The sequence below is a fragment of the Polyodon spathula genome, chromosome 26 (assembly GCF_017654505.1).
Source record: "Polyodon spathula isolate WHYD16114869_AA chromosome 26, ASM1765450v1, whole genome shotgun sequence".
NCBI lineage: Eukaryota > Metazoa > Chordata > Actinopteri > Acipenseriformes > Polyodontidae > Polyodon > Polyodon spathula.
Window position 1 is genome coordinate 4628698 of NC_054559.1, and position 12863 is coordinate 4641560.

Below are 12863 nucleotides of genomic sequence, written 5' to 3' on the forward strand. Positions count from 1 at the left end.
TCTTAAATCTTTCTTTATGTCCTTGAGTTTTTTTTTTTTTTTATGATTTTAGTTGCTCAGTTGCTTTAGTTCTCCTACCTTCTGTACCCATCATTTTCTTTGGACGTCCACTTCTTTAAAGCGTTTCAGTTGAATTTGTGCTGTGGTACTTCTTGATTATTGCTCCAATTTTGGATTTCATATTCTATATTTCTTTGATACTGTTCTGTAGCCATTTCCTTTGAGAAAAACACTGGTAGCAAACTACAACAAACAATCCAACGCCTTTGTCTTGACCATCATCTACTGTGTTGCCAAAATGTTCTTCAGCAGATGTTGGAAATAATTACCTCTTTTCTAGCCATTGACTTTACAATGCAGCTTATTTACTGTGTAATGGTTTTCAATTAATAAATATTTTTTTAATTAGTTCTATTTCATTTTTAGACTTTTGATATAAAGGGGCCAGTACTTTTGTCATGAACAAATATTTGAAATTGCTTAAGTTCTTTTGTTTATACAGATTGTTTGTTAAACTACCAGAAACCAGTATTTTGGTCTGTCATACTAGTGGATGTTCACTAAACACTTGAATTAACATTTGGTTCTTCAGTTATCTTATATTAAGTGTTGAGTGCCAATACTTTTGTCTTTGACTGTATTTCTGTGAAACTCAAACTAACACATTTTATAAAGGCACAACCACTATACAGCGAAAAGGTTTGAGGCGTTCAAATGGCTCAGCATCAAGTCCTAAATTCTGAAAGTACACCAAGTAAAATTACCAGCATTCAAAAATGTGGGTGTCCAGATGAAACATGGTTCCAAAGCACAAACCATTAAAAAAATTGCAGAAATCCTAGTCATTGAATTTGGTCAGATTCTTTAGAAAGAGGACAGGGGTTGCTTGTTAATGTAATGGAATGATAAGTGAAAAATCTCCACCCAACCAGGAAAAAAAAAAGTTTTAAACATTTTTGTTTATCATTTAAGACCAGTTATCAATGCAGTAAACATTAGTGATGAATATAAAACAAAATGGATCCCACATGCATTCTGTTAAGTGAATGAACTTGAATTTTCTTGAATATTAGCCTGTAATATTCACTCGGTTTACTGTTGCCCTAAAATTCTTTCCCAGGACTACAGAAGAACAGCCACTAAATGTGGACTTTATAGATCACTTCATTTCATTCCCAGAATATATGCATTAAAGGATACCCTCTGTCTGTATGAATACTCCATCCAGTGTTGTAGTGCCCAGCACTATTCACTACATGTGCTAACATTAGGCATGTCTGCGCAACATCAAACTGTAAGCAACAGGAATGAAAACATTTCAGGTTTTTAGTGAATTAATTTGTATGAATTTGGTTTTGATAAAATATTTCTATTTTTCTGTGAGCTCCCATGATCTGTTTATGTAGATGCATTGCACCTGTGTACCCCACATTCTCTGCACTTCCAGCTTCTTTATTTCCATATTCACTTTCAACCTGGAGCCAAAACAACAAGCATAAAAAGGGAAGAGACAGAATGTGAAAAAAGAAAGAGTACATCTTCTAATGTCCTAACGTTTAATGAAGTGATGTCTTTCTGACCAGCAAAGAAGGGTACAATACTACTACTAGGAAAATAGATGCATTAGGCCTTTGTTAATACTTAAAACACTTTCATGTACTTAAACAGTTTGTCCATTTAATAAGGTCTTTTAATTCTCAAATATTGAATTTAATCCAAACCCACAGTTTAGTCTACAGAGAACTGTAAAAAGAAACAGAGTGATATATAATCAGTGCACTGGTGATGTTACTTCAAAGAATTAAAGAAAGAAAACTAAAAAAACTATAGTTTTAAACAAAATTCTTCTGGGCTTCAACAACAAAAAGTGCCAAAACAATACAAGAAGCTTATCATTCTGTCTCAATTTTGTTTCTGTTTGTTTTCTTAAATCATACAACGTAAAGTTCATAAATCTTCTTTACACAATAAGCCAGGGCAGCTAGCACTATCGTGTTGTGGAGTCTCTTTCTGTGAATGTCATCCTTTCTCACCAGCACCACAGGTGTGGAAGAAGTGAGTGTGTGCAGTGGCAACCTGGACAGTTTATAGGTGTCGTACTCAACTTGGTACTTGCAGCAGGGGTCGAACTGCCAGGAGATGCCGTAGAGGGCTGCGCAGGCCACGCTGAGGGCTCCGGCAGGTAGAGCGATGTAGCGAGAGTACTCCTGGGGCAGGGACAGCGGGGTGAGCAGGCAGGCAGTGCCCGACAGCACAGCTGTTTTGTGCAGGCAGTTCCCCACCGCGACCCAGCGTGCCGTCTCGTCCCCAATGCGGGTGGGCTCGATCACGATGTACTTGTACTGTGCCTCCAGAGCTTGCTCCAGCTCGTACTCAAACTGCTCCTGAGCGTTCTCCCCATTGTAGATCTCATGCACGATGTAGCAGTCTGTGGACGACACGATCCTGCAGCCGGAACACAAAGGAGGCAATACACAAACAGCAATGAAGCTAGTGTGCAGTTTAATCCAGGGCAGACCTGAGGTCAATTTGAATTACAGTGACAACTACTTCAGAACTGTTTCCTGAAATTGCAATTACAATACTACTTTATTTATAGCTACAATTATGCTGCAGTAATTACAATTATAGTTACACTGAACAGTAACATGAACACCTTAACATGTTTACTCTATGTATCCTAAATAACCAAGCAATAATCACAGGTACAAATACAGAAATACTGTAAACTTTTTTTTTTTTTTTTAAACTGTCACCAATAGTGGTTAAATACAAGACTGATGACAAATAAATACGTAATTGAACTGTAATCCATCAACTATATGGTATAATTAAACCACACAAAAATAGGTTTTACTTGACGGTAAGATCTGACAATTCCGAAAAAGATGTGAAATTACCAGGTAAGGCCGCCCTTACCTGACCCATGTTCTGACAAGGCGTTCCAGCACACGCTGCTTAACTGGTACAGTAGGTTCGTTCACTTCAGACAACGTGTAGTCACCACTGGGCAGGGCAGGGCAGGGCAGGTCTAAAACCAGAACAACCATGGTTGTTTTCATGCTGCCATACAATTATATGTGAATTGGAAAAGCTAATTAGAATAGTTGGAATATTAACACAAGTAAGACTAGTTATTTATTTACAACGTCGTAACCATTTCAGCTTTTTTTCTGATTTTGGTTTTGAAGGACACAAACGTGTTTGATATGCTGAAAAATTAATCTGATGTATGTGTGGCATAGTAATGTACGAAACCCCTGAAGGTACACAGTGAAAAAGAAAAAAACAGCTGGAGGCTACTATCTCGTGAGCACAACATAATATCTTGTGCGCATGACTTGCTTTAATATCTTATGCTTACAAGATAGTAGCCTCTCTTTTTCATTTGCACAATGTCCCTTTATAGTATATTGCACAAGCATTTTCCAACCAACCAATCCATTAATTTTATAGATTTTTCTTACCCATTTATGACAGTGACCCTTACAAACTTCAAAAGGATATGCATAAGGCTGCTTCAGAGAACTTTTGAATCCTCAGCAACCCAACCCATGTAGTCTGAAGTGAACCCACCTACTGTATCAGTTAAACAGTGTGCTGGAAAGCCTTGCCAGAACATGGGTCAGGTAAGGGAGCAGTGGCAGCCTTGCCTGAAAATTTTTTCAGAATTGTCAGCTATTACTGCCAGATAAAACACAGTTTTGTGTTTAACATCTTTTTTTTTTTCACCGGAAGGCTGATTTTAAAACATGATATTTATATGCAATGGAATGTAGATCCCTCCATTTAGATTGTGGTCCTCTCTGTATATCTTAAAAGGAAGTTTTTGGTTTGCTATTTATTTATTTTTATTTGTGGTGCAACTCTTTGTGTAAGAAAGTCTATTATAATAAACATTCCCAAGTAGGTCCAAATTTTAGATACCTTATGCACATATCCACAGACGTCTCATACACAGAACAAGCTATTATTATTAAGCTATTAGATTTAACCATTTTTAAAAACATAAATATGTTGGTTATGTTTATATTAAGCTGGCTATGTGACTGATTATTAATAACAACATGAATATATTCAAAAATGTATTTATACATTGTTTAAAAATGTACATGGATTCAAATGGTGTCATTAGGAGAATGGCACATTTCCATACAATCAATTCAACCTCATCATTTAATATAAACAAGATACTAGCTTAATAATCATGAACAACAGAATCTGGATACTTGCAACTCCATTAACTAGGGATTTCAACAAAACACTGTGGTAAATCACATATCATGCGATCAACCTGCAGTAAATATGTCTCAAAAGAGCGGTGTTTGGAATTTAATATTTGAAGACAATAGGATAGCTGAGTTTTGTGCAGCAGAACAGACTTGATGCGACATTAAATCCAACGAGGAACTAACTGTGAGTAGAATATTATTCTGATGGTTTCTATTTTAGGTTGAACCCTAAATAACATTGCTAGTTTAAGTGATTATTTACACAATGTACTTCACAATGACTTTTTGTAATTGTTGTTGCTCTTGCTTGCGTGTATTCAGCAGCATTTTGAAGCAGAAATCTATTACTGTGCCATCTTTAGTTACGTAACAAATTCAAGTTTGACTGAATTTTGTAACCAGAAATGTAATATTTTGATGGCATCTTTTTTTTTTTTTTTTTTTTTTTTTTTTTTGGTTAAGTGAACAATTTAAGTTATGCTGCATTTCAGCAGTGTATGCTTAAAACTTGTGAAAGTCGTTGCTGACATTGTGTAGGCTGCATTTTTTTTCTACTGCACAGTTTAGGTAGAAATTATAATACACAACATTTGACAGCAAGTGGCTATAAAAGTGAATTTTACATTACATATATTTTTCTACAGAAGTGTTTTGAACATACAGTACAAATGCAAAATTGTATGTGTGACTTGTAAAACAAATGTATAAATTGCTGTCAGGCACACGATATAATGCTATGCTATTCTTTGTATTCATTTTCTGCAGTAAATGCAACAAGTAAACAATACCTGTTCATTTCGGTCATAAATACAACAAGTAAACTATATCCTGTTCATTTAACATGTATAATTACAAAACAGTTTAAATATAGATCCTATGTCTTATTCTAGTAGTTTACAATAGCTTACCTGCACTAGGGCTGGGTAACAGCAGTATCTTAATGATACGACACCTATCGCGATACGAGGGTCGTGATACGATACATATCACGATACAGTAAATGAAGCATGAAAAATAAAAAATGACAATTGTCTCATTTGCTTGTGCAAGTGTTTGCAATAACACTGGTAAAGTACTTTTGGTCAAATAAGCTTCACGGCCTGCTTTGCTTTTGTTTCCTTTTTATTATTTAAAATACATTTAAAACAAAATTACAAATGAGGGCTCCAGACAATGTTTTTGTCTTAGGAGCCAATGGCTCCAGGCCAAAAAACAATTGGTTGCCAAATCAAATTGCTGGGTGCCACTTCAGTAGCAAGCTGGTTGCTACCATATTCAACTGCTTCAAATACAACAACCTGCACTAAAGTGATACTAAAACAATAACTTAATGTCTATGCTCACTTGTTTGTTGCTGCATTCTGCTGAGTGGTTAAACTATGCAGCTGACAAGTGCAATGAACTCAGCATGTTTATATTTTAAATATTGTGCAAGTGTTGTCTGGAATTGGTGACAGCACCTCTAATTGTGTGCAGTGTGACACAGGAAATAGCAAGCTGCAGCTCCCATGATCAGTGTCAGCGTAGTCCTGATCTGACAGCATGTAACACAGACAGCTCTTATGACTTCATGTTATCGTTCATTTTTCAGTAAAAACAAGTTTAAATTGCACCCTGTTAGTTCTGCTATTGACGATATTAAATACTAAATGTTTACACAAAACTCATACTTGTTTGGTCATCGTCAACTGTTGCATGAAACTGGCGTTACCATATTCTGCTGGTATTAATACAGCACCTATCTGCGCTTACAAGCACTCGTATTCGATGAAATTGTTATTTAGCGTATCTGTTACCGTCCTTCTCGCACTTCAGTTTATTAAAACAATAGATTGATGTATATGTTTGAGGATACAATTATCGGTACACTGACCCATGTATCGATAATAGTATCGTCCAGAAAAATATCACAGTTCACCCCGTGAATCAGCGCACCCCTAACCTGCACTATCTATTATTATCAGTATCGGCCGACATGGGTAGATAATCATTGGCTATCAGTATCGGCCAAGAAAATCATAATCTCTGCACAAAGCCTTACATATTAGCTACAAGTAGAAGCAAACGTGTCTTTAAATGCTGACAACTGACAAGTGTTAAAAGTCCATGTTAAAACAGACGATGTTATGCCTGTTGCACCAAACAATTGACCTGGCTTAGCTACATCCAACGTTAATATGTGAATGCGCTTTGCATATTAAACGTAAAGGACCCTAATTAATTATGCAATGCTTGTACAGCAAAATTAAATTTTTAATTAAATGATATACTCTGATGATGAAGAAACAAGCTCAAAGCTATTTTCCTAGCTATACAGTACCTAAAGGAAATAGATCGCTTTACTGTGTAAAAGATGTAGTCACTAAATTACACACCATGTTTCATAAATACATTCTGTCTAGACGCACCTCTTGTTAAACTTAGCAAACATGGCAGAATTAGCAAAGAAACAATTGGGAGGATTAATTATTTTTGTCTTTGATAAAAATAAAAAAAAGAATTGTGGTAATCTTTTTTAATTTACTTATTTTAACGATTAACATTATATTTATGTTCAACTGACATGTTTAATTGTGTTAAAAAAAAAAAAAAAAAAAAAGTGGGGAAAAGAACGGAATTGGCCAAGAATGGAAACTCGGTAGCACTACAGTTGTAATATGGGAAACAGCATGCTGCAGCTTGCATGCTCAGTGCTAGTTAGTGGTGTCCTGGTCTGAGAGCATGTAACACTGCCAGCTCTTATGATTTTTACGTACATGTAACCATTTATTGTTTCAGTAAATCACGTTTCAGTGATTTTATTGTTATTTACATTATATTAAAAATACACCACAGTAAACACAATATCATATATTTTAGATAATTCCAAGTCATTCTTTTTAAATTACCAAACTTCCTAATTACAGTCCCAAGTATTTATATGTGTTCTGCTGTAACCATTCTTACTTAAAATGGTCAGTTTGCTTCTTTGGCTGAAGTCAAGATATACTATGAGCTAATCGTGTAACTAGGCAAGTCGCTGCACAATAAATCATCCACAGACTCCAGAAGGATGATTGTCTTAATCTGTTTGTGTTAACTCAAAACTTTATTTAGGCACCCTAGGATTTGATAGGCAAAAGACAACAATGGTTTATTGGAGTTAAAGAAAACCTTTTCACTTCCCCTTTTTTTTTTTTTTTTTTTTTAAATTATTCACCTTTTGCTGCATTTCAGCCCTTCAATATAATTATTTTAAGTTCTGGTCATTTTTGTTAATAGCACATGTGCAACACACAAACAGTGTATTTTTATTTTAGTTTTTCATTGTTCTAAATTTCTTAAATGCCCCGTTTAATTTTAAGCAAAATTTTTACACAATAGTACTCCGACACATTTGGTCACTGCTGTATGAACCTGGGGATCCTGTGTTCTGCTGGTGTTAATACAGCACCTCTGGACTTCCAGACATTTGTGTTTGATCAGATTTCTATTGTCTGTCTCAAGCTCAGACATGCTATATGGTCCCCCCACTCCTTTACAGACCAACATCATAGCGCATTCACAAATATTGACAAGTGTTGTGTATGGAACTGGTGTTACTTAACCACGGAAATCAAGCAATCATGTTACTGTTTGGACCCAAAAACTTCCTAATTCAGGCGTCTCTCTAGTTGCTGTAAGGGAACTGCGGCCATAACGGCCGTGAGCAGACATACATTTTGAGGGGCATTATGACAACTGATGCAGGGCTGGTGCTAATTTCAAGCCCTGGACTCTGATACCAGGAGCAGAACTCCACTTGCTGTTTTCTAACAGCCCATAACCTTTGGCAGATCTTAATTTCACTACAGTCATTAGTTTATTAACCACATTTGGAATTGGACTATCTGCTTCCCTAGCTTGGAGTCAGGGGACTCAGACCTTGCAGTCTTCAGACTTTGCAGTACTGTGCATGTCAATGTATTTTAGCTGTTGAGATCTCCTACCTCCCCATTAGAGACATTACTGGACTGTAAAATTGTGATTTTTATGCTCCAAGCCGTATCTTCATTCCAAGTTTAGTGCCCAAGAAAGTGCTCGATTAATAAACCTTGGTAATGAAGTCCTCTATTCATCAACCAAACAGGTACAGTGTGGGCAACAGCAACAAAGGCTAGGATGTGCGTCGCCTTTCATACTCAAGCCAAGCTGACAAATTACAAAGAGAAAAGGAACATGGGAGTTCCTAGCTGAGACTGAGCCTTTTTGTAAATTGGCCCTATTTGTAGATTTCCCATCTTTTTACTGTAGTGCTGATCCCTGTTTCTCTGGTTTCATATTTAGGTGAGTTTTTTTTTGTCCCAGATTTGCATAATTTCTACAGTTGTATGCAAGTCTTGCCTAATGTTTGATCTATTTATGTAAAATGTTAAATTTCCAGACCTTGCTTGTGAATTGCATTGACAAGACAAAATTACATAAAATGTAATATTACTTTTTATAGCAAGAAAAAAAAAAACTAATAACATGACTTGCAAGTAGACACTGGTTATATTGAGAGTATTCATGTTTCTGGACTACTGGAACAGGACAGCAGTTTAAGTGATTGTAAAGATACAGCACTAAACGTAAAATGTATAGGTCCCAATACATAGCAGTTATTTGTGGCTTGAGTATCAACTCAACAGTTTAAAAATGAGATTGTGGTCTCTGGAATACTTGTGTAATACAGGTATGCCAAAAACAGCAAGAGCAAAAATCACTAGCCAACTGCTAATCATTTGTAACACTATTCTGAAAACGGTTGGCTACAGCACCCTATGGTAATTGTAATATAAATAATGGGCTAAAATTCTATTATACATATTCAAATCATTATTAATAATAGTAATTTATTTTAAACATGTACAGTATATACATCTGCTACTAGTATGATGTGACTAAAATCGGATTTTACAAGCAACTTAAAGAACAATAAATAAAATAAATGGTTTACTTTACTACAATGACAACACAGGTTCACTATTACGCTGCAGGGTCAAGTCGGCTGTTTGGATTGTTTAGATATTTATTTACACCAGGTACCAAGTGAGGACAAATCCTATTCCACTGTAGAAAACAAAATGAAACAGGTTATGAAGAAACATTTAGAATTGTTCAAAACAGTACACAAATGATTAAAACACGTTCATGTTTTAATTTCAAGAGATTTTAAAGTAGCACATATGTATTGGTCTCTTCTAGACCTCATAAAAATACTAAATATCTGATATATATATATATATATATATATATATATATATATATATATTATATAATATATATAATATATAACAATATATATATATATATTATATCTATATATGATATATATCTATATATATATTTAAAAAAATTGTTTTAACAAATGTATAATGTGTAATACTCGAGAGCGATTTGCTATAAACGGAAGAAAAAACTTTCATAAAATTTGTTAGCAGTACTTTTAAACATACAGCCTAAGAAATGGCTTCACCTTCGGCGGCCTGCGCTAATGACGTTTCTCAACCAGCACTATCCTGGAGAAGCTACACACACTCGGGCTGTTTTTATTGATTTGTTATTTTTAAACTTCATTGTGGCATGCTACCAACAGTTAATTTGCACAGTCTATAATCCCTAAAGGAAGAACAAAACTGGGTTGGCTGGTAAATTACAACAGTGTGCATGGAATATCTTGACAGTAAAGAAAAATAACATATCATTAGAACCCTTGTTTACAGCTCATAAGGGACCACATATGTATAAAATATATTAATAAAAGGTTCCACTTTATGTTAATTTGTTAATGTACTTTCTACTTTATCTTTATAGTCCTCACTCTTGCAAAAGGCAAGTCTGAAAATTGGAAACAAAACGTCTCCATCACGAAACACGTATTACAGTTCCCAATATTGCAATAAGTAAATAATGTCTATCGTGCTTTTGAGCAAATCTGTAATACTAGTTCTGCAGGGGTAACCAAAATTGCCAAACAAGCAGAGACTTATCAGCGCCAGAGATGAAAAGGATCAAGGAACTGTCAGTAAACATGGATAAACTGTGGCCCTAAAAAAATATCAGAAACAAATGTAATGTAAATGAATTCGTACATGTAAAAGTTTGCTTGGGGGTGTAAATAAAGTAGCACTGACCTCTCCCTGCTGCCTGTGACACCGCGCCTCCTTCCCCACGCCGCCATCTTGGAGACTCGACACACTGCTGTCGTCAGAATGCAACGCAACGCATCACGGGAAACGTAGTTAGTTTGCCAAAGATGCTTATTCGTGCATACTGTGGCTAATCTCTGCAGACTACGGATCCCGCCATACAAAAGGCTCGTTTCAATACGATTACGTTCTTAAGGAAATACTGTGAGCAACACACGCATAGTTGCAGAACACGCGTAAGTAATAAATAACGGTGCGGGGAAAAAATGACTACATTTCCCACAACCCGGTAAAGAGCGGCCGTTTGTCAAATCGAATGCAAGGACAGAGTTACGGTACCCTGTGTAGGACAAATTATGCTTGTTGTTTATTGTAAACGTGAGACGAAAATGTGGTGGTCATCACTGTTTAAAAGTTGCAATACAGGAGGACTAAATGTATATTTTTCCAAAAAATTCTAGTTATAAAAAAGTATTCTCGTCAACGCAGTTTGTCGGTGTGGGAAAGTTGGTGTTACTCAGCACAGATACTCTGACGTGTGACCTCAACGCAGGTATTAGGTAGCAAATAATGATACATATCGTATGTAACCTTCAGTTTCAAGTATTTGCGTTCAGCATATTGAAATTATATGTAAAGTCTACTGTGTCTAGTCACTTAATTAATCAACCCATTATCAACCATGCAAGGGACTTGCCGTGTTCACAACTTCTAGGAGCACACGTGTTATTATTCCACCCCTTACAGTGAAGCAAGGAGGTCGTGGCGTATTGTTTTTGTATTCCGCCCCTTACAGTGAAGCAAGAGGTACTGAGAGTAGTCTCTTTCTTTAATTGACGTGGTGCTTCAGGAAGACACATGCAATTGGGCCTTAATTTCACTTGAATGCCATGTCTGGATAAAGAACTGGGAGCATTAACATGTTATAAAACTTACTCAGTAGTTGCTTTTATGGAGGATACATTTTCTTTTGCAGCCAAAAATACCAGAGCAATCCAGTCAGTGTGCAGTGGCTGGCAGCAGCTGAACACATGTCAGAAGTCACCTGATGGCTTCACTGATGTGGGGGTGAAAAAGTAAATGCTGAGCAATAAAACCTGACTAGTAACAACAGCAGTCCACAGATACAGATTTTTGTTCAATTCACTGATATCATAGCAACTCTGAAGCAGTTGAAATAATTGTTTATAATAACAAGCATAATTCAAGTGTTAAATGTTGGGTGTATCTATTGCAGATGGTATCCTTCGATTGTCACCTGACCAAAACATACATACATATATATATATATATATATATATATATATATATATATATATATATATATATATATATATATATATACACACACACACCAAGATACAGTTTTGAAAAACTAGACAGGGTCCAAGAAGTTATTAAACGCATAATGCATTGTTTATTTTATTTTTTAATGGTGATAACACAACCTAATCTGTTACTCTGCAGTTAACTTGCTGAAGTCAGAAGGTCCACATTCTTCTGCGAAGCTTGCAAAGTTGTGCAAAGCACAATCCCTACGAAAGCAATGTAAAAGGAGCATGCAAGAACCAGCTTTTATAAAGATGCATTTGTGAAGAACTTCCTCATCAGTAAAAAGAAAGTTATACTTACAACAACTAAGCCGGAGTTGGAGAAATAGCTTGAAAAGACATAAGCTGAAGAACATCCTTACAGGATGGAAAGAGGCTCTTCACCAGTGTTTCTTCACTTGGTGTTATGAACAACTACTGTGCTTGGCATTAGCACTGGAAGAACAGCGTAATAAGATAAACAGCTCACTGCCAATATCAGCAATACCTTGCACACAGAGAACTGCAGCATTCCTCCATCCAGGAGAGCAACCAACAGGCTTCTCAGAGATACTGGATTCAGTGAACATGAATTGCAGCATTGAAGGCTCTATCCGAAGAGGCAGAGAGAAGTAGAAAAGCCTAAGACGGGAGGTGCCCCATCCAACCCATTCCAGACGGTTGCCATGCTGGGGCTCTAGGGAGGCAGCAAATAGGCTGATCCCTGGAGCCAGCATTACACTTCAGCCAGTGGAAAGGCACAGGAGGATCATATACTACAGTGAAGCTACATCTTGGTTGGTCCCCACGACTACTATGTAATTTGATCTTGGTGAAACCTGGGAAAATCACAAATGACAGCTACTCTCATGTAATAAAAATCTCTGCTATTAACTTGCTAAGCACACTGTACAGTTACTGGGACAAAAAAATAAGGTTTAACTGGGACAATCCCAGTTTTTCCGGGACTTCTGGTAAGCCTTCATAGTCCTATTGTAGCAATACAAAATACATAATTTTTGCATTTATTCCTTGGCTATACAGTAAAATCTAATGTTTAAGAATTTAAACATTATGCAACATTGTGACAGAGTAGTAGCATCACCGTGCAGGCTGGCTACGGACAGGAATTAGACCCAGAGACCGAAAACTGCAATTTTAAAGTGCTGTTA

The 12863-nt window shown here is 36.2% G+C and overlaps 1 protein-coding gene across 1 annotated transcript; it reads right to left on the bottom strand.

Moving 5' to 3' along the window:
- Nucleotides 1–1518: 1518 nt before the first annotated feature.
- Nucleotides 1519–10466, bottom strand: LOC121300819 (transmembrane protein 11, mitochondrial-like). The gene is made up of 2 exons (XM_041229708.1): nt 10367–10466; nt 1519–2445 (listed from the first exon to the last, which is right to left on the bottom strand). Exons 1-2 carry the CDS (start codon nt 10411–10413, stop codon nt 1932–1934), a joined length of 561 nt encoding a protein of 186 aa, XP_041085642.1. The 5' UTR covers nt 10414–10466; the 3' UTR covers nt 1519–1931.
- Between the last annotated feature and the right edge of the window lie 2397 nt (nt 10467–12863).

Coding starts and splice junctions, on each gene's coding strand:
- LOC121300819 (XM_041229708.1), bottom strand. CDS start 10,413: ATGGCGGCGTGGGGAAGGAGGCGCGGTGTCACAGGCAGCAGGGAGAG. Junction 2,446..10,366: donor GTCACAGGCAGCAGGGAGAG/GTCAGTGCTACT, acceptor TTCCGGCTGCAG/GATCGTGTCGTCCACAGACT.